Genomic DNA, 22,187 nt, shown 5'->3' on the forward strand with positions numbered 1-22,187 from the left:
GCGGACCCTAGTACTAGTGCTACTGGTCCCTGGGATCAACAGACACAAACTAGACTTGCTGGATATTATGAGCACGAGCTAGCATGCAGTGCAGAAGATAAGAACCAGCAGCAACCTCGTCCCCAGGGTGTCGAGCAGTACGCGCCCACCACTACCTGCTCTCTATTGGAAACGCGATTGGAAATAAAGTAAGCACTGGGGACGAGGTTGAACCAGCAGGGACGTACCTTTAGGAAACTAAGTGCGCCCTCTACGGGCGCCGCCAAATAGTGGCCGGACAGCTGACGAAATCTCCAATGTCATGACTGTCATTCAGCTTGACTGTCATCGTGAAAAGGCAAATTTCATCCACGTTTTACGTGTAATTGCAACATTACAGGAAGCTCCTCTGAGAGTGTCTACACGTAAGGAGATCTTTCATTCTTGGCTAGCATCTGATAAAGGTAAGATTCTGTTTTGTTTTTGAACAACCGCAACCATGTCCATGCTTAGCTGGAGTTACCCAGCCCTGAGTTTTATCATTGGGTTGTCTATTATTAGGGCTGGAGCAAATTTTTCTCAAAACTTGTAGTATTTGCAAAAAAAAATTGAAAAATGTTCAATTTTGTCCCCATTACACACTAATTGCAACTGCAACTCACCCCAAACTTGCCTGGAATAACCATTACACAGGTCCTTGAAGTAAAAAACGATCCACGATGAAGATTCAGCCTCCAATTGCAGTGAAAACAGGAGGAATAACCGCTAACTTGACAACCTTGCTGGATTGGCCAGGACCGCTATTGGTTTGTGCACAAAAAAAATTGTGTACAATGAATGGCGGTCGATTACCATGCACGTACAGCTCGCTGGTACTAGGCGTTTTTGCGGTCGGTGCATGACGTGACGCGGAAGCGTAATACCCGATGACTGTTTCATGCATTAATAAGAGGTTCACTCGCATCACAGTGCGGTACTGGAACGGCAGTAACACTGCACTATGAATGCACGATAGCCGGCCAACTCAACGGTTGCCGTTCCAGTACCGCACTGTGATGCGAGTGAACCTCTTATTAATGCATGAAACAGTCATCGGGTATTACGCTTCCGCGTCACGTCATGCACCGACCGCAAAAACGCCTAGTACCAGCGAGCTGTACGTGCATGGTAATCGACCGCCATTCATTGTACACAATTTTTTTTGTGCACAAACCAATAGCGGTCCTGGCCAATCCAGCAAGGTTGTCAAGTTAGCGGTTATTCCTCCTGTTTTCACTGCAATTGGAGGCTGAATCTTCATCGTGGATCGTTTTTTACTTCAAGGACCTGTGTAATGGTTATTCCAGGCAAGTTTGGGGTGAGTTGCAGTTGCAATTAGTGTGTAATGGGGACAAAATTGAACATTTTTCAAATTTTTTTTGCAAATACTACAAGTTTTGAGAAAAATTTGCTCCAGCCCTAATAGACAACCCAATGATAAAACTCAGGGCTGGGTAACTCCAGCTAGTCCATGCTGATGAAATGCAGTTTCTGCACTGTCATGCTGAACATATGGTTTATAAACTTGAAAGAAAGTTGAATGGTATTGGTAGCCAGGTGAACTCCGCACTACGTTTACGTCGTTCAACCTGGGCGAAGTGAATGGTTAAAGCTGCTCTTTGTATTTTTTTATTGCTCCAAAATGACTTGTGAAACCTCAAGCTGTCTTCCTCAAGGGAAAAAAAATGTTGCAACCTCAGGGCTGCCGGCTGCCAACTTTCAGTAAGAGCTGAGAGTGAGAGTGAGAATTTTGGGAACGGGGCCCGCTTATTGGCCCCGACCCCAAAATTGTTAAACTTTAGAAGCTCTCTGGTGCATTTTAGAGCAAATCTGGGGGGTCTTTAAGGCAGATTATTCTTTAAAATTCAGAGGAGATTTATAATATTGTTTTTGTTATAAAAAAAACAATGAACATTTCACAAACAGTACAACTTCCTGAACTGGAAAAGTATGGATTAAGTACAGTAGGCCTTGGTTTCAAATTCTGCTTCCGATTACATGCCGGCAAGATTACCATATGCGAAGTTCACTAATTTTCCTCTGTATTGACTAACAAGCCCCCAGATAGCAATTTCATGTCATCAAAGTCAATTTGAGCAGTGAGAAAATACAAGCATTTTCTTAGAAAACACTTAGAATTTTTCAGTCCACTCTCATAGGGTTTGTACACAGAGTGTTGAGTGAACTTCGTATATATGGAAATCTTTCCTATGCCCTTCTGCCGGGCACACGACGTTGTACCTCTCCATTTTTTGGCTTTCATAAATGAACAACCAACCTTTTCAAAACTTAAAGGCAAGATGATTAAATAGATTCAGAGAACTCTGAAAATGGAAAATTTGTTTCATTCCTGAAATGGAAAACTTGGTGTCAAAATTTGTTTTAAATTTCTGGATTTTTTTTTTCATGCAACCCTCCGACAACACTGAGTAATAAATCGTTATGAAATTATGTCTGTACAAGTTTCTGGTAAATTCTTGACTTTTAAATTTCTTTGTTTCTTGTTTCTTTTCTTGACAATCATTTAGCTTAATTGCAAACCAGTCAAGCTGCACACTACAGTCGATCATGTCAGCAGCATTGATTGTGCCACTATCTCTGGTCGGTGGCTACGCTGTGTTGTCCGTGGTACTTCTACGGTTTCCCCTTCTGATTCACCGGAAGAAACAGACCAAGATCAATGCCAGGCTGATAGCCCATAGAGGGGGTAAGTCAAAATTAAGAGCAAAGAGTTTTGAGTTATCCAATGGATTTTCTATTCAACAACAATTGACGGGAATAAGTTTTTACTTTGAGTTAGAAGAGTTTTTGAGTTAACAGGTTTTGACTTATCCAGATTTCACTGTATCTCATATTGATCTCTGGTTCAATTTGTCAAGTTTATCTTGTATTCCACCTCACAGCTAATTCTTCAACTGCAGTACATACATTTTGTGACTTCAGGTTTTCCTTTATAGCACACCTACTAAGTCATCCGTTAGGCCTACTAATGTATTAAAAATAAATATAAATAAGGGACTGAGAAATTTGGCTACAAAAGAATTTAATCTGTGACTCCCCACTGACTATTTGCACCTCCAACAAAGTGGCATTAACTCTAACCCCCTAGTACTTCCTCAGGACTACCCTGCTAAATCCAACAGAGTCCAACCGGACTTTCCTGCTCAATCCACTGTGCCTCATTTTCAGTTGTCCGCTGAATCCAACGGAGTAAAACGTGGCATTATAATGCGGTTCAGTTGCCTGCTGAATCCAACATTTTGCATGAGGAATGTACACAAGGGGTTAACTGCTCAATCCAACAGGCTCCATCGGGTATGTGACGTAGTTGGATCCTGTTGGATTCAGCAGGGTTAGGGTTAATGCAGGTGTAGACGTACATTCAGTCTTCCTCAAATGTTGGTCTAATTCTGCACTGACAGTCTTGCGTCTGCTTTGTTATTGCAGGGGCTGGTGAGCATTTGGAGAACACCATCACAGCATACAAGCAGTAAGTGTACTTCTTGAAATGCAGACAGTTTCACCATTTTCTCGGCTTTAGTTTTTCCTCTCATTGTTTATAATTTCAGAAGAAAAGTTCTGATACCCACAGGGTTTTTGTTGTTTTATATCAGAGCAGTGGTTTAGTCCAGCAATCACAAGTCAAATCACAATTTACCTTTGAATGACTTGTGACCTGACTCCAGGGCTGTGCAGTTACGGGTAGTACGGGCACCGGGTACCCGACTAAAAAAACACGGGTACCCATTAACCCTTCTGCTATTTAAGCCGTCACGGACAGTCAAAATTCACTACTACTTCCTAGTCACCAACAGTCAGATCACATGTCAAGCAAGTACTGTGTCGAGTCAAACTGGGTCAACAGACAAAGCAAGCAAGTTATGCTCACAGCTGTTTTATCACTCACCCGGAGTCAAAGCATAGCTGTATCAAGTTACTTAATCAGTCCCAGGCAGTCATTCCTGCTTTATGTGGGCTGGGGATTCTTAAGGGTTGAAAACAGTCACTTGATTGATTTTGGCTGCAAGGACAACTTTGCACAGAATGTACGTTTGCATATAGAGGGTTAAATACATACAACCCCAAAATTCATATCTCGGAAGTTTCTGCTCAGATTGTTCATAAAACGCATGTTAGTTTCCACATCGGTGCGTCAGTGCAGCAATTTATGTGTGTACAGTGAGCTTTATAGCTTTATGGTGAAAACTGCAACTTTCACGAGCCTCATCACATGACACCTGTTTTGTTTTGCCAAATAGGCCGGTTTTCACTTTGAAAATTCCCCACAAATGACAAATGAATGACATTCAAAACTTTCCTTTTTCATTGTCTGAGAAATTACTAAGGAATTTGTAAGGTTGGCTACGGGTACCCGATCTGTAAATTTGGAACCGGTTCCCGACATCAGGGATCGGGTACACGGATATCCGGGTACACGGATATCTGGGTACACAGATATCGGGGCACACTGATATCCGGGTACACGAATATCCGGGTACACGACCCGATTCCGATACACAGCCCTACCTGACTCCAGACTAGGTGACCAGTGATTGACTATAAAGCTGTTGTGTGCTCCAGTACACATTATGTGGATGGTATTTGTGCATGTTACTACACTGATTACACATTTTAGGAGGTACTGAGTGTCATTCTTTTTTTTCTGCAGTGCCATGAATTCTGGAATGGACATGCTGGAAATTGACTGCCAGATCACCAAAGACAAAAAGATTGTGGTGTCTCATGATGATCATCTAGAGAGGGTGACTGGAGTGGACAAATTCATCAGCGAACTAGATTTTGAGGTATGTAAAACAGAACTCTACTCTTTCTTTTAAAGTATTTTTTAACATGGTCTCAGTAAAATGGGTCAGTCAGTCATGTTCAGTCAGTTCGTCGACTCAAACAGGCGTGGCTTGAGAGGAGCACGATGCCTGACGTGCCACACGTCAGGGTCGCCCATACAGCCGGTCAGCTCTTCCTTGGTGTTGACTTCTGTGTCTTCCATGTGGCTCTTGACCATCATTGTCAAAATTTCTTAGGCTAAGACAAATAAGACAGTTTTGCCTGTTGGAAACTCCCGTGCATTTTCTAATGAAGTTTGTTCGTTTAACTAAGTCAGATTTGTGGATTTTTTTTTCATTTGTTCAGGAATTACCCCTCATCACTCAATCACTACCGGTTCATTTCTGTAAAGGTAAGTACTATCTGGTTCCTGTCAACACAGGAACCCCTCGCGTACGTTTGGTGTTCCTAGGTGTCTACATTAAATTTTGGGAATTTCTAGATGGCTACAAGAAACCTTTGTCATGCAAGCATTAACAAAACATGTAAAACGATAAAATCATACTTCTTGCTCGAGAATATTATGAGTATCAAATGAATTTTTTTTTTTGCAGACTAGTGATTTGTCCTAAATACTATTTTTGTTTGTTAGGCAAATTAGGACCGAGTTGTGGGGACTTTCTGCTGTCCCCACAGCGTCTTCGGTCCCCATAGTGCCATGGGACCACTCGTGTGTAGTCCCCACAACTAGGGAACAAGTATGTCTGTACTTGTGTCTGTGCTCATGTAATAGTCTAAATAATGAAAGGTTTGCGGAAACACCATTTGTGAATAATTTCTCAACTCAGAGAATGGTTCTGAAAAGAACCAGAGGTATAAACTCGATGTTCCGGTCAGTATGCTCTGACCGTCTTCAGGAGAATGCCTAAACTCTAAGAAGGAAAACACTTATGTAGCAGAAGCGAAAGCGATGAAGTGTGAAGTTGCATCCTGTGTGGATGCCAAGTAGCTGGGATCCTAGAGCAAGCTTGCTGCCCACTGAAGTGGAACAGTAGGGTGGCAGTCTCAGGAGAGGGAGGACCTAGGGTATAGGAGACCCATCAGTCTAAGGTGAAGGTTAAGGACCTAGGGTATAGGAGACCCATCAGTCTAAGTTGAAGGTTAAGGACCTAGGGTATAGGAGACCCATCAGTCTAAGGTGAAGGTTAAGGACCTAGGGTATAGGAGACCCATCAGTCTAAGGTGAAGGTTAAGGACCTAGGGTAGGCATTCTCCTGAAGACGGTCAGAGCATACTGACCGGAACGTCGAGTTTATACCTCTGGTTCTTGTCAGAACCATTCTCTGAGTTGAGAAATTATTGGCACATGGTGTTTCCGAAAACCTTTCATTATTTAGTATCTCCACCATGCAAAGCCTCAAATCTTACTTGTAATAGTCTACTTTATACTGTATTCCTGATACTCATATTCATGTACATAGCTACAGCTATTATTGATCATCGTTTATGTTTTATTTTTACAAAAGGCCAGACTGTCTGTGGCAGTGCGTCAGACAGGAAAATCCCCCTCCTGCAGGAGGTGTTTGAGACGTTTCCCAGTGTCCCCATCAACTTGGACATCAAGAGAGATGATGATGAACTCATTCACAAGGTGAGTAGACAATCTGGACCTGCTAAGCCTTGCACACACAGTGTTTAGTCAAGTCCTTCACTAAACTAGAGATTACTAAGTTACTAAGTGGTTCGGGAATCTTATTGTTTACTACACGCCTTGCCTGTGCCGTTGTCACATGAAAATCCGACTCCTATGAAAATCGGACCCCTTTTCCCTTTTATTGGTTAATCCCTCTCACGTGACCGGTCACTTTCCTAATTATCATACTTACGCATGCGCACTATTACCAATGAGTCCGATTTTCATAGAAACCTAAATTCACGCTACACCGTCTTCTTCTTCATTCATTCATTCATTTTCATGATGACTTGATGAGTTGGGCCCAACTGTCCCTGTCGAGCATAGTGTTGGAAAGAGATGGACCACTCAGACCAGTTTCTAGCTCGATGGATGTTTTCAGGGTCATGTTGGGACGACCTTTTCGTCGAGGGGCTTCAGGATTCCAGAGGAGAACTTGACTAGCTGGCTCATTATGTCGATAAACGTGACCGGCTAGCCGAAGGCGACGCTGTCTGATGGTGGTGGAGATAGGGGGAAGGGCACCATACAGAACAGAGTTAGGGAGATGTTGTTGCCAAGAAACGTTCTGAACAGCCCGCAACATCCGTGTATAGGTGCCATCATCCGTGTATCAGGTGCCGTCTTACCTGAAGCATAATTGGCCTATTCCTCCAGCATGCTTTAAAGTCGGGCAGAACGTACAATGTAGCGCATGCACGTGAATATTTAAATTAGCTTGACCTCTCTGTCATAGGTCATCAGGTTAACAATACGCTGGAGAGTGCTGGTATAGATCTCAAAGACTCTAAAATCACCACTGCATCATGAGAGATTTTGAGACAGCATGTGCTCAAGCAGGTCCATCACAAGTCCTGATATGTCCATTAATTTACATGTACATGTATGTCATCCAGTCCTAAGTCAAGTAAAACATATACACCAATCCAACTTTGGAATTACAGTGACGTTTCTGGTAGCCTGGACGTTTCTGGAAGATATCATATTTTTTTTGTTTTATGCTTTAATTTGGAACAGGTTCTCGACATGATCATAGAGTACAAGCGAGAAGAAATCACAGTTGTAGGCAACTTCTCTGAATCTGTGGTCCAGAAATGTCACAAAAGAGTAAGTTTGATTTAAAAAAAATCTAGCCGCCAAAAACAAGAATATATTTTAGTTATACATTATCGTTTAAAAGTTAAACTCATAGTACTCGCAGCAAATGATTGATTCGGGCAAGTCACAGTGCGCCACCAAGAGTTTGCCACAGAGAGATTATTTTTTCGAGTGCATTGTAGGAGATGGTCGACAAATTTGCAGCGCGGGACATTTGAAGTTGTTCGTTTTTTGGTCAGTAGTTTCGTAAGCGTGTGATTCGAGTATGTGTAATGTGTTTGCCCTTTCCTTTTCTTTTTATCAATATGGTGTGTTTTTTTTAAGGCGGCAGAACACTATGCCCCAATCTATAACAAATTAGCTCAAGTTGTCTACTGACACTCATTCAAATGGGCCACGTTGTGTCGATCGTCAACTTGAAAAAATGGACTCTCCATGGCAAACTCTTGGTGGTGCACTACCTTGTGAATCGCCCAAATTGTTCAAATGCCATTGATGTTTCATTTAAAAAAAAAAATGTATATGAGGTATATTTGATATACACTGAACAATGCTTATTTTTAAATATAATTTCAAGACACAAGTTACTCTCAAATTTTTCAGATAATCTGGTGAATCCTCACCGTACCTCAGGTCAATCTAGTCAAGTCTTAAATCAATCTAATCTCTTCTCAAGTCCTAAGCTAAGAAGTTAAGTACTTTAGGTTAAGTTCTCATCACTATGAATTTCAACACCGTGAAAATATAGTTTACAATGAAGTCGCCGTGAGTAAGCTCATTTTCACGGTACCAAACTGGGCCCCTCAGCAGGGAATAAGCTCACTGCAGTTTCACGGTGTTTTTACATGGGTCTTCTGGAGGTCCAAGGGTCTATTGTTATTTATAACTGTGCAGCAGGTCCAGCTTCCCTCCACTGAAGGTGTGAAAACCACAGATTAATGGTCTGAGTGATTACGGGATTAGTGTGATTGACAGCTACACTTACTACCCACTGCCCACTGCCCAAGTACACAAAAGCTACAAAGTGTCCTCCTACAAATATCCACCATCCTGTTTATTGTGATCAACTAATTAAGATTGAGGGGGATTAGTCCCCAAAGTTGATAAACTGCTCAACGGATTAACGCAGCCACAAAGTTAATGAGCTGGGCTCCACAGGAGGCGTCACTGCATTTTCATGATGTTTTTACTTGACCTTAACATGTCCTGGTTATGTGATGATTTTCAGGGCGATTTCACCAGATACTTCGCAATGACATTGCCGTGAAAAAAAATTCACGGTGAATTCATGTCAAATTATATATTCACTCCAAATTCACGGTGTTGAAATTCATTGTTCAGTTTTGATCGAGTTGTCGCAGGAATCTTCCAACCTTGAAAATGTAAAACACCTTGCTGATGTAAACTTGTCTCTTGAAATTTAACCTTTAACCCTCCTCCCAGGATCACGTCCATCCCCTCATATTCAGCCTAGGAGGCATCGGCAAGCTGGTGCTACTTTTCTACTCGGGACTCCTTCCCTTCTGGCCTCTCAAAGAGACCTTTGTTGAAATCCCTTTAGATTCGGTCATCAAATTCAATTTGTAAGATTGTTCAGTAGATTTTCCGTTCACCTCATTCTGTCCGTGGTTGTCATGGTGAACATGTAATTGCATGATGGGATGCGTCACAGGTTTGCGTTTATATCAAGTGTACTAACTCCACAGTCTGTGTGTAATTTCACCACACATAGAAGGCCTTTTCACACTAGAGCCTCTCATCAACCGGGGTTAAACTCAACCCTGGTCAAACTAAACTCAGTGCCACCCCGGGTTGATTTTTTTAATTTTTAATCCTCACATTGTTTCATGCAAACCGAGCTTATTTTGCTCCAATACTACTGTAGTGTTGTGAACCTGACAGGAGTTTTGATCTGGGTTGAAAATCTCAACCCTGGTCTGGAGCAGGGTTGAGTTCAACCCGGGGTGAAGTCAATATCAGGGTTGGCACAGGGTTGGCGCTGGTTTGCACAGGGTCGGCGCAGGGTTGGCGCAGGGTCGGCGCAGGGGTGACGCAGGGTTGGCACAGGGTTGACGCAGGGTTGGCGCTGGGTTGACACAGGGTTGACACAGGGTTGGCGCAGGGTCGGCGCAGGGGTGACGCAGGGTTGGCACAGGGTTGACGCTGGGTTGACGCAGGGTTGGCACAGGGTCGGCGCAGGGTTGACGCAGGGTTGGCGCTGGGTTTGCGCTGGGTTGATGCAGGGTTGACGCAGGGTTGGGACAGGGTTGACGCAGGGTTGGCGCTTGGTTGACGCAGGATTGACGCAGGGTTGACGCAGGGTTGACGCAGGGTCGGCGCAGGGTTGACGCAGGGTTGGCACAGGGTTGGCGCAGGATTGACGCAAGGTTGGCGCTGGGTCGGCGCAGGGTTGGCGCAGGGTTGACGCAGGGTTGGCGCTGGGTTGACGCAGGGTTGGCACAGGGTCGGCGCAGGGTTGACGCAGGGTTGGCGCTGGGTTGACGCTGGGTTGGCACAGGGTTGACGCAGGGTCGGCGCAGGGTTGACGCAGGGTTGGCACAGGGTTGGCGCAGGATTGACGCAAGGTTGGCGCTGGGTCGGCGCAGGGTTGGCGCTGGGTTGACGCAGGGTTGGCGCTGGGTTGACGCTGGGTTGGCACAGGGTTGACGCAGGGTCGGCGCAGGGTTGATGCAGGGTTGGCACAGGGTTGACGCAGGGTTGGCACAGGGTTAAAAGTGTGATCGTGAAATGCCGCATGTTTTTAACCCGGCCCTGCGTCAACTCCGCGTCAACCCCAAGATTTGTCTAGTGTGAAAAGGCCTTTTGTGGCATCAAAACAGGTCAATGGCACAAGGTAAAGGAAGGTGGCAAGCAAATGGTAAACAGTGTGAGTCATATTAATTAATTAATTCTCATTAATTGTTTTTCCTTTTTTTTGTTTTAAATAAAACTTACTGGGAAACGAAAATGTACAGGCGCCGCAAATCCCGACGATTATGAGCATGAAGACGGCGTTTAAAATGCTGGGGGCCTTCTACGTTGGCCTCCTGCCGTTCCTTGATTTCGAGGAGGAATTCCTGGAGATTCCCATGGGAAGAGAATTGATCAAGAGCTTGTAAGATGCTTGGCTTGGGTGGTGTGTGGATTTGTCAGTTGTGTAGTCTATCTCTTTCTCTTGTCTTGGTGGCGCTGTTTTACGGTGTTGGGGCTGACTAAAAAATGTCTTTTTTAAAAATTGGTGAGAGTTCAATTTTCAAGGTTGGGGGTTGAAGAAGGTGTTCGGAATGCTCGTGAAATTTGCTGCTTTCATCTGGAATGCCTGGTACTAGCTTTAACAGCTTTTTAGCTTTTTATGTGAGATTTGGACCTTTTGTGTGACGATACAGCACACATGCACAGTGTAGTCTTGTTACCACTCATACTTTTGCAGCCTGTAGCCACATGTAGTGAAATCAGAAGTTTTCGCTTTATTATCTCTGGACCACCATGTGTAGGACATGCTGTTATTCTATGCTGTTATTAGTAAAACATGTAGCACCTTCTTGCAAAAACTCAATTTATGCACCATCACCTGGTTCTGGCTTTTGATCGATCCATTTTAGTCACAATTTCAATTCTTTGTGAAAGTGCATGGCCGTGTAGACATGAATGGTAGATGGTATGTATTGATGTACTTTTGTATGTCAGCTTATGGTGTTTGGGGCTCTTTATAAAATGTTGTCAAAACAGCTCTCTTGCTAATTAGACAATTAGCAATTAGCAATGCTCCACTGAATGTCTGCATAAAAACAATTAGTTACAAATCGGTCAATTGCAACCGATCAAAGACAGATTTGTTCTTGTACATGACCGTCAAAACCCACAATTTCCAAGTCTAATCATGCAATTGACACACAAGATTTTTTTTATCATGTACATTGTGTAATATTACAAATCACTGTTGTGCACTGAAACAAGCAGGTCACAACCTAAAAGCTTTTAATTGATGCAAATTTCCTACGTCAGTTCAGCAAATTTCCCCAAACACATTCTAGCAACATAAAGTCTACAGCAACCAGTTTCACGAAGCGCTGCGACGCGTCGCAACTCGAGTTAGGACGTGTAACACGTCGCAACTCGCGACGCGTCGTATCATCCATTTCACGAAAGTTGCGATGTGTTGAACGCGTCGTAAGTTCCTTGACAACGGCTTAAAACACGTCGCAAGTTAAGACGTGTCTAGTGGTCGTCGCTAAATAAGAAGAGTCATTTCTAAGCCAGTTTTATGCCATAAACATTACATTAGCGAGATTATAATACCAACTTTCACTCGGGAGGTCACACACTGAGTATACAGCGTTCAAACGTCGGTGAAGGGCAAAACCTAATTTGACTTATAATACCGAGGCAATGTGTGTAAAGTTGAAAATAGGAAATTCATTGAATAATTATGAATTAGACCGGAATATTAGAGTTGAAATTTCAAAGTAGCTATACAGTCCAATGAGAGCTTGTTTTCCTTCAAAATTGCATCGCACGGCCGCCATTTTGTTTTACGTTTTAACAAATTTCGAGCTGAGATCCGACGACTGTTTGTTGAATATCAGACGACTATTTACTGTACGCTGACTAAATACATAAAACAGTCATCGAGTTGTGCTATAAATACACCTATGACGCGTCGCACTTATGACGTGTTTCGTGAAACGGATCGCAGGACGTGTCGCAGCTGTGACGCATCGTAGAGGTACGACGCAGTCGCATCACTGCGATGCATCGTAAGTTACGAAGAGTTTGATGAAATCGGGTGCAGGACATACATGTATAATGGATACTCTTAAGGTTGGTGGCATATAATGGATACTCTTAAGGTTGGTGGCATATAATGGATACTCTTAAGGTTAGAGACCAGGGCCCAATCTCACGGCCCTGCTGACCACAAAATTCCGCGCTTACGATCACCATTTGGCGAATAACAACGCTAGCAGAAAAAAATCTGCGCTAAGCCTGTAAGCACAGAATCCTTAGTTACGGGATGTATGCATGCGAAGGAGCCAACAAATCCTTGCTTACCCCTGAAATACGCTTACTGTTAACACAGAATTTTCTGCTGCATTTAGTATAGATTTTGCTCTAACGGTAAGCACATGTAGCCATGAAATTGGGCCCTGTAGTTGTGTACATGTATTACAATGAACCACTGGTACCATCTTACCCTAACATTACATTAATTACACCTGTCTGCTAATTGATTGACTCAAATGTTTGTCGTGTTCTGTGTCAGTTGCACTCAGCTCTGCAAATAACTCTTACAAGGATTCTTGGGTATAAAGGTTTTGCTTTTTCAGACTTACAAACGACAAATCCTCCACCCCCCCAAAAAAAACTAAAAAAAATTGGCATTTCTCTTCCCATAGGATTATGTCAAAGGGCTCAAACCCATAACATTGCATAGTATTCATGAAACATTGCTGTTAATTTTGAATGAGTTTAACAACCCGTGTTGTAATCCATGCCTTTACATGTTCACCAACGTACCCATTACTAATGCATTGACAAACACATATCGCTTTCATTTCTTAAAGAATACTTTCCTCTTTTTTAATTTGAATTTTTTATTTTTTTTGTTTTCAAATTTGATTTTGTTTTCAACTTCCTTCTTCCATTTTTGGTTAACTTGAACTTTTGGGGTTTTGTTCTTTAATTTTTTGTTTCATCTACAAAGTTTCCTTTGACTGTTTGGCTTTTGCCTGAAGTTTATCATTTTTAGGCATTGGTTCCTTAATAAGGGGATCATAGTTTGATGGAGCTGTTATAAATATGTGGTTTAAAACCAGTTAGGGGTCCGATAATGACTGAGGGCAACGACTATAATCGCCGACAAGACCCCTAACTGATTTTAAATATCATGTTTATAACTGCTCAATCGCACTATTATCCCCATTCATCAATACCTTTTCGATCAGAAGCCATACAAAGTCAAAAAATTGACAAAAATTTCAACCTGAGACAGTTTACAGCGAGAGACAATTTTGTTCTATCATTTTACTCCATGTTTAGATCGGGCCACTCATGGTCTGCAACGTCTGCGCGATGTTCTCAACATCATGCTTTATATGGAGATCACATCAGTGGTCCTCAAGCAGCTGGCGGTAGCCGGCTGACGCGCGTCGTGCGTACTGCGCTCATATGGTACAGAGAGCATTTTTAAACACTGGTCTCAAGCATCGCTGACCAGTGTTTAAATTGCAAGTTAATTAAGAAACACCCATGTGATGGGCTCTCGACCAATAGGAAATGGGGTAAACTGTCTCATCAGGTATTTATGAATTCTAAATAAGTTCCAGTTAATTACTTTCAATCAGTCTAGTGGTTGGCCAGCTCCTTCTGTGCCGACTAACAAATATTCATGCAAAAATGAAAAACCCTGCAAAAAGTTTTGAATATGAGATATACATGTTATATTAGCTGTTTATTAACCAGTTCGCGTCGGATGACGTGTATACACGCAAAGGTTTTGCGGTATTTGAAACGGATGACGGATAAACACACAACGAGTGAGGCCGGAAATATCTGTCTGCGACCCGCTTGCAGCGAGCGAGGCCGGAAATATCAGGGTGTGCTACCCTTAGATGACGGCCTGAACCCGTCTGGCATCGAAATTCGTGAAAAACAATCCTGCGATTGGGTCCGGTCAATGTCAAAATAATCCCGGCATGAAGTGGTTATTACAGATAATATATATTGGCTCAAAATGGTACTCACTGGAGACAAGCCAATACATGTATATCTTGAACACCAAAGTGCATTGTTTTTTTCCATCTAATAAATTCAAATAACTCTGTTCTCAAAAAGAGTATTTTTTGCACTCATTTATTTCTTTCAAAACCCTCGGCTTCGCCAGTGACCTCCAGAAGCGATGGCAGAAAGCCCTGCTATGGATGCTGGACTTCCTGCTGATCAACAGTGTCTTGTTCAGGCATCTGCAGAGGCGAGGAATTAAGGTGGGTGTGTAGAGGGAGCGATTGAAATTCTTATCGTTTATATCAAAGAGGTTTAGTTTGAATGAACCCATTCATCTGCTTTGCACTCTTTTGGGCTTTAAATTTGCATTTCCCACTTTGTTTAAAATAATGATAATAGTTGGAAAGATCATTCACACAACTGGGTTATTCTACAAATTTAAAGCTATAGTCCATCATTTGCAGCCATCCGAAAAGTAACTGGCGTAACTATTGTTGAAAAACAAACTTAGTTGAAAAATAGTAAGGGAACTAAACTTCCTGTGAAATTATTCTTTCTGGGAAACTGTCATTTTGAAGTAATCAACGAAAGAAGGCATTTCCAACGGTGATTCTTAAGAAGCACCGTAGGAAATTTAAATTAGTAGTTCGTTTTGTTATTCAGCGCAGCGCGCGCAAGTATTGGAACGACGCACACGCGCACGCGATTGTTATAATTCGTCGGATCAGTGCGTGACGTCGCGTATAGCTGCAATTCAAAACATAATTCAGTAACTTTTGATTTGAAATTGAGATCTTAGAATGCTGTTTTTCTCGGAATGTACAGCTGAAGCTTAGCTGAAACTTTATCAGGTTAGTTGCTTAGTATCCTTTATTAGATTTTGAACTCTTTTGTTGCTTCAAACGAACAAAATGCACAAATTACAAATGATGGACTATAGCTTTAAGGTCCAAGTGTGACTTTTTTTCCTGACCGAGTTTACCTTGGTACTTGTAATTTGCCATTCAAGTATCATTACAAATGACTGCAGACAATATTCTAATTGTTCAAGTTGGGAACGTACTCTGCTATTCATAATCACTTTTGGAGGACGACTGCATGAAGGAGTGCATCAGAATAATAAAACCATAGATGTGAGATGTAACAGGGATGTTTGAAAAAAAGTGGACCCCCAATTTTTAGAATACCCAACTACATACTATACCCAACTACTATACTTGAAAATGTGTGGTTTCACGTATTCAAGTTTGAGGGTACACAATTTGGGACCTCAAATTCAAGCTGTGAGAGCGCTAGTCGTAGATTTCTTTTTCCAATTTGGTCGTGGAGTGTCTTGGCCTCGTGGTCTGGAGCATTGTATTTGTGGTCTGCGGGTAATTCTGCAGGTTGTGGGTTCAAGTCCAGCCTGGGGTTACGGTGCGGATGCCCTTGGGCAAGGTATGAATGCCCTTGGGCAAGGTACTTTGTCAATATTGCTTCTCCCCACCCAGAAGTAGAAGGGTACCTGTGAGTGCTGAGATGGTTTTTGTGGTAGATTTTAGCTGCTTTGCCCCAAAATGGCAGCATCGAGCTGTATACTCCCCAGGGAGCTGAGATTGTCTTTGGAATGTTTCATTGGCCCAATGAGCAGGGTAATAATGATGCACATGTACTAGTAGTGCCTTGAGCACCAATACTGGTGGATATGTGTGCTTGTCCAGTGTAAATTGGTACTTGCGCACAGAAAATTGATCAGGCAAATTAATGAGAGTTACTTGCTCGTCCTTTTCTTGGACAGGTTTACGTGTGGGTGCTCAACTACGAGACACAGTGGGACAGGGCCATGAGTAAAGGCGTGGACGGCATCATGACCGACTACCCTGTCAAGCTGGCCGAGTACATGCGTGAGAAGGGCCACTGGCAGGACGGACAGTCGCAGCAAAATAGCGACAACTATCACACATTTGATAACGGAGTGGAACAGCAGACTGGTACCAGTAAATAGATAAGGACCGTTGGTTTTTGAAGTGTTGAAGTCAAGGTACTTGTGATAGACCAAAAGTCCATTGCAAGTCATCCAGTCCCAAGCTTAGTCGCAAGCTGTTCACATAAACTGTGACAAAACATTCCTTTGTTGTTGTTCATCCAGTGTTATTTGGGACTGGATTGGGAATTGAATTGTGATATACATTACAGTGGAACGCCGCTATTACAAACATCGTGGGATCCACAGAAAGTGTACGTAATAACGATTGTTCAGTATAGCGATTTTGAACCACCGGTACCCTCTTTTGACATGTTTGACCAATAGTGAACTGGCATTTCTCACATCCCGCGGCCGCACGAGGAGTCGTCATGAAACTTTTGCAAGGGCTGGATTTCCCTTTTATTCCTTGGGGAAATAATAGCTATCTATCGCTCTTCAACATTTAAACACGATGTAACTATGGGTCGTTTGATGTTGGGAAATTAAAAGTGGCCTAAATAGTGTTTAATACTTGTACAACCGGTAGATTGTTTTTGTTAATCTGTTGGTTTTTTTCCAACAACAATGTTCGGTATGTTTTGTACATTCAAACCGGGAGCCAAGGATGACGTTCGGTGTAGCCGATTGTTCGGTATAACGGTGTTCAGTATAGCGGCATTCCACTGTATTAGTTATCCTGCAAGTGGAACACGGAATAATGTAGCGCGTCTGTGTCCCACATACCACAGATGCACTACATTTTCCATGTTCTACCAGCTCGAGCGTAATAACGAATTTATCTTCAAGCAAACTTGAAACACTAAAAAATTTAACACGCACGCAATACACAAATGGCTATCTATTACACGTGCGTGTTTGTATGGAATGGCACGTGCATCTTAGAAAAGTGCAATACGCGGGTATGGACTGTTGCCGTGCTACAAGGTTATATGTAGCACGGCTTGTTGCTATGGATCGACCAATCAGGATCGAGGATTCAAGTTTACTTGAAGATAAGTACAGTTATACAGGCACCTGTTACCTGTCACAAATACACAAACTTTTTTTATAAATCATTACCCACTTTCACAAACTTGGGAGCTGAATTGTGTGGTCAGAATGTACAAAAAGTTAAACTTTTCCTGCATTGCTATAAAAAATTACAAGGCTGAAAATGTTGCCAGCATGCAGCTGCCGTGGTCCCTTCAGTTCTGACTGCTTATCAGCACTGCCCTCATTACATGTCTATGTATTCAAACTGATATATATCGACTTTTCATCACAAGCAGTTGCCTCGTTCAGGTTATATGCTTTCCGTATGGTTATTTGTAATCTCCATTATGCCAAAAAAAGGTTCAGATGAAGAACTTTGTTGGAATTTCTGACAAGGGTGTCAATCGCTTCTCAAAAGTGGGGGAGGGGGGATATACCTCAGTGAGCACTAATGCGAGTGCGAAGCCGTGACGGTGTGGGGTTCAGGGCTCACTTAAGGGCCCCCAACAAATTTTGGATTCTAGACGCTCTGTGGTGTGACCTGAGGTAATTTCTGACCACTAAAACCAATTTTTTTTTGAGCAAAAGATCATCTTTTAAACATTATTTTCGAGTTTGGAGTATTCTGAGCAATAGAATCATTATAGTAGGCAACAATTTTTATTCGGGGACGGATTGACGCCCATGGAAGTTCAATTCCAGCAAAAGACGGCTTGTGTAGCTTGTCCTGAGGCTGCTTGTTTTGTGTATAAAAAAAAAAGACCAAAGATTCATCAAGGTGCACAATTGTTTTCTTTCCTTCGAAAATTCTGATCATGTGTGATACTCAATTGGGTAAGTAGGTCAACATTGTTACAAATTATGATGTATATATGTATGTCTTTCACTATTTTTTGAAAGCATTATAATATTTTTTCAGATCACAGAGCACTTAAAAGACATGTATTTAAGTTAATAGGGACCATTAGGAGCGTTGTGGGTGCGGGGTACGTAGGCAAAGTGGGATCCAGGGATGCTGGCCTTGCATTAATTATTTAAAATATTTTTTTAGTAACGTCACTAAAAAGGTAGCCATTGCATACACCACATATATATTAAATTTGGGGCGGAAAATATTTGACCAACTTTTTCGGGAAATAAGAAAAATGTTGGGCCCCCCCCCCCCCCCCAGTGTTCTGGATCCAGCCTTGTACATGTATATGGCTATATGTTTTCATCATTTTGTGTGGTGATTAATGATTTCAACAAACTCATATACACATCTTAAAGGGGCACTAGGTCCTGAAATCCCTGAAAATTTCTTGTTTTGTATTGTTTACTTATCCTGTTTCAAACATCGATATCTGGTTGAAAGGAAACCAACCTAATGTCTTACCGTTCCCAAGAAAAGAGAAAAAAACCTGGTTGTTTACATCGGACGCGACGGAGTACGAATAGGTTTTTCCTGTCGTTCAGTCAATGTACGATATACACGTTGTGTGTGTCTATTATAACGTACGTATATTATAGTACAGCACCGTGCTCGGGAACAGCGGTGACCAATCATCAATGCACAAAATGTGGTTTCTTACACGTCCGCGAAGGGGAACATTTTACGAATGAAATAACAACTAGCACCCAAACAGCTCGACTTTTTGGGGTCGCAAAAGTGGACCCCGAAAGTCGTTCTCGCACGCATAATACAGGAATAACACAGAACGCCCAGTTTTTAAAGGATAGTTGTGTGGATGTTTATATCCTATTTTTAAATGCTCTTTCCAATAAACATCATTTCGTTCAAAGTGAGTGAGTTTTTTAGTCCAATTGGGCTGTTCCAGGATGCAATGTCCCTTTAACCTTTTGATGTGAAATGCACATTGTTCATATTGTGCAAGATAAAATAACCATGCAAAATGGTGATTTTTACAAGCAACTATTTTTTTTTCCGAGTCGGATACTTATCGTGTATGCGCATCATTTCTAATGGTCTCTATTGTGTGTAGTGTGTGTACAGGGTGCAATTTTAAATACTTTTAATGGTTTAAGCTGCCATTTGTTTTTAATTGACTGTCAAGGCTGTGTAATAATGACACAATGTTTAACAACTTTTACTGTGTTTTAGCAAAACAATTATTTTTAGTACACAGAGTAACGAGTGATAACTCTTTTTTTGCAATTGTCATAATAACCTTTTTCTCGTATAGATTTAGCACTTTTTCTGAATTTGGAAATATTGCAAATCTGCAGAATTGAGTGTTACATGTAGTTATAAGATATTAGCACTAGTTAATCAGACCGAAATGAATTATACATAATTGTTGACACATACCATTCAAAATTACAATTGAAATTTCGAAATGAACTTTATTTTTTGCATTAATAAATGATACATGTATTTAGATTTTTATGATTGTAGTTTTTATACAAGAAACTCAAGGCCAATCCATGAAAAGCTGTTGCATGGTATAAAAGACGATTACATGGATTAAAAATTTTAAACCTTAAAAAAATAATCAGGTTCTGTCATTTTACTGTTGGCTGATGCCACTGTAGTGACTGTGAAACATTTGGTCAATTTTTAACAGTTAGGCCTAACATTTTTATGAATGCAAGGCCACATTATTGCATGTAGATTTCTTACCATTGACTAGGCTAGAGTAGAAAGAACGTTTAAAAGGTCGCACAAAATTGGTGCTAATTGTGGTAAATCTTTGAAGCTTTTGAAAAGAAAAGAGAACGATTTTAGTATTTCTTATAAAAAGGCACTTTTATCAGTTAGGCCTAACAGTTTTATGAGTGCAAGGCCACATTATTGCATGTAGATTTCATACCATTGACTTAGCCCCATAAATGTGGCCTATTTACTGGACTGCCTCCGTAAACATAGGCCACACATCCACATGTACAAAAACGTGTCGCACATTGCCAAATTTTGATTTTCACATTTAGGCTTAGTTTGTAGGGTTTTTTTGGCATTAGAAGCATACTCACCCTCTTTATAAGCTAATCAGAAAGTGCTGCCTTTTTCAGATGTCTAATTTTTGTGAAATTTCATGTTGAAATTTTGATACGCAAACGTGTGCAAATGAATCTGGAAATTTCACGAAAAATAGACATCTGAAAAAGGCAGCACTTTCTGATTAGCCTATAAAGAGGGTGAGTACACCTGTATGCTTCTAAAGCAAAAAAAACCTACAAACTAAGCCTAAATGTGAAAATCAAAATTTGGCAAAGTGCGACACGTTTTTGTACATGTGGATGTGGCCTATGTTTACGGAGGTAGTCCAGTAAATTGGCCACATTTATGGGGCTAACCATTGACTGGGCTAGAATAAAACGTTTAAAAGGTCGCACAAAATAGGTGTCCAGTTGTGGTAAATCTTTGAAGTTTTTGAAAAAAAAAAGAGAACGACTTTAGTATTTCTTATAAAAAGACACTTTATCATGCACTTAAAATGCACGTGTATAATTACTACAGTAGTTCTTCCAAAGAGTGTGTGAAAGTGTGACATCGTGTAGTTTGAATTAATATGCAGTGAGAAAATTATTTATAACAATGACTTGATCTTACAATGCAGTTACAAATTTGCGAATTCTTACCAGAGGGCTGTACATTTTATTCAAATTTCTATCAACGTATTAATTATTCATTTCAATATTTACAGTGCGTTTTGCTAACTAGTATTCGAGACTAGTTGTACTTATCAGATTATATTACAAATTTTAATCATTGATTCTAAAACTTCTGAAGAAAATCAGTGCAAAGAAAACATACTATTGCATATCTTTTGAAACTGCTATATTTTCAGACATTCTAAAATATTAAAAAAAACTTGATTAACATTCTCAATGCAATAAAAAGTAACTTAGTTCGGTTCCAAAAATGTATTGCAAATGTGCCTATTATTTTGTAGCCCTCCTTCAAGACCAGTTCATACTTCCTGTAATATCAAAGCTAATCTGACGTCATGCAGCATTCAGTCAGGGAATACCTCAGCAAAGTTTATATGTGCCCAGCACTAGTGGACTCGCAGCACGAACACTAGCTTTGATGTCAGAAACGTTATGCTAAGTTTACTTTCGCGGCGTGTATGAATCGACCTTAACCCCAACACATCATTTCTACTGGATTTCTACTCAATATTATGTCTATCCAACAAAGGAACTAAAAATCACAAATACCCCATTATTTCCTCACTGTAAAACCAAACTTCAATTTCAGAGGGAATACCATGTGTTCAAGCCTGCTGGAACACATTTTTTTGCCAGGGGGTACGGGATCTTTAGTGTATTCCAGCACCCCCATCCAAAAAGTTGGGGGTGCTGCAGCACCCACAGTTGCCCCCCCCCCCATGCATGTGTTCCCAACTTGTGAACCAGTGGCATATTACATTGGGAATACTATGAAATCTGGTCTCGTTGAGTTGACCTTATATTGACTTTAACCCTCACACGTGACCGGTCACCGACCTAGCCATCTTTACTTAGACATGTGCAGTACAATCGAGTCCACATTTCATAAAAGTCCAAATTCACACTACACCGGCAGCATTCCATTGATAACCCTTTTGCTGCATGAAGCCCGGACTGTGGGAATAGTTTGAAATATTTGGATTTTTGTTACACACCTTGAGCAAACGTGATCCGAGGCTTTGCATAGTGGAAAGCACAACTAGGGGAAAAATATTTTATAACCAAAAAATTTAACTTCGAAGAGCTTTAGTTCTCAAAACCATGTTTCATTTATTGCCAACCCACATACGGGGTTTCACACTCCAAAATCAGCCGTCTTGTACCCGGGTCAAACACAGTGATTTCAGGAAACCATGTCACACTTACAAGAATTCAGAGCGGTTTCTACACCAGTCCTGCACCCTACATGGTCAAAATCAAACCCTGGTCGGGACCCTGAGAGGTTCTATCCATGTAGAAAATCTGAAATTTACAAGCGAC

The 22,187-nt window shown here is 41.4% G+C and overlaps 1 protein-coding gene across 2 annotated transcripts; it reads left to right on the forward strand.

The window, feature by feature from the left end:
• The first annotated feature begins 286 nt into the window (after positions 1–286).
• LOC119730563 (lysophospholipase D GDPD1-like) lies at positions 287–17,413 on the forward strand. Of its 2 annotated transcripts, none has more exons than XM_038203539.1 (10): positions 287–443; positions 2,547–2,725; positions 3,466–3,508; positions 4,688–4,823; positions 5,170–5,215; positions 6,330–6,454; positions 7,514–7,603; positions 9,038–9,177; positions 14,478–14,577; positions 16,095–17,413. In XM_038203539.1, the coding sequence occupies exons 2-10, from the start codon at positions 2,587–2,589 to the stop codon at positions 16,299–16,301; spliced, it is 1,026 nt and encodes a 341-aa protein (XP_038059467.1). In that variant the 5' UTR covers positions 287–443; positions 2,547–2,586; the 3' UTR covers positions 16,302–17,413. The 2 variants fall into 2 exon arrangements, with proteins under 2 accessions (XP_038059467.1, XP_038059468.1); XM_038203540.1 differs by lacking the exon at positions 9,038–9,177 and adding an exon at positions 10,570–10,709.
• Positions 17,414–22,187: the final 4,774 nt, after the last annotated feature.

The sequence above is a fragment of the Patiria miniata genome, unplaced genomic scaffold (assembly GCF_015706575.1).
Source record: "Patiria miniata isolate m_02_andy unplaced genomic scaffold, ASM1570657v1 HiC_scaffold_22, whole genome shotgun sequence".
Classification (NCBI taxonomy): domain Eukaryota; kingdom Metazoa; phylum Echinodermata; class Asteroidea; order Valvatida; family Asterinidae; genus Patiria; species Patiria miniata.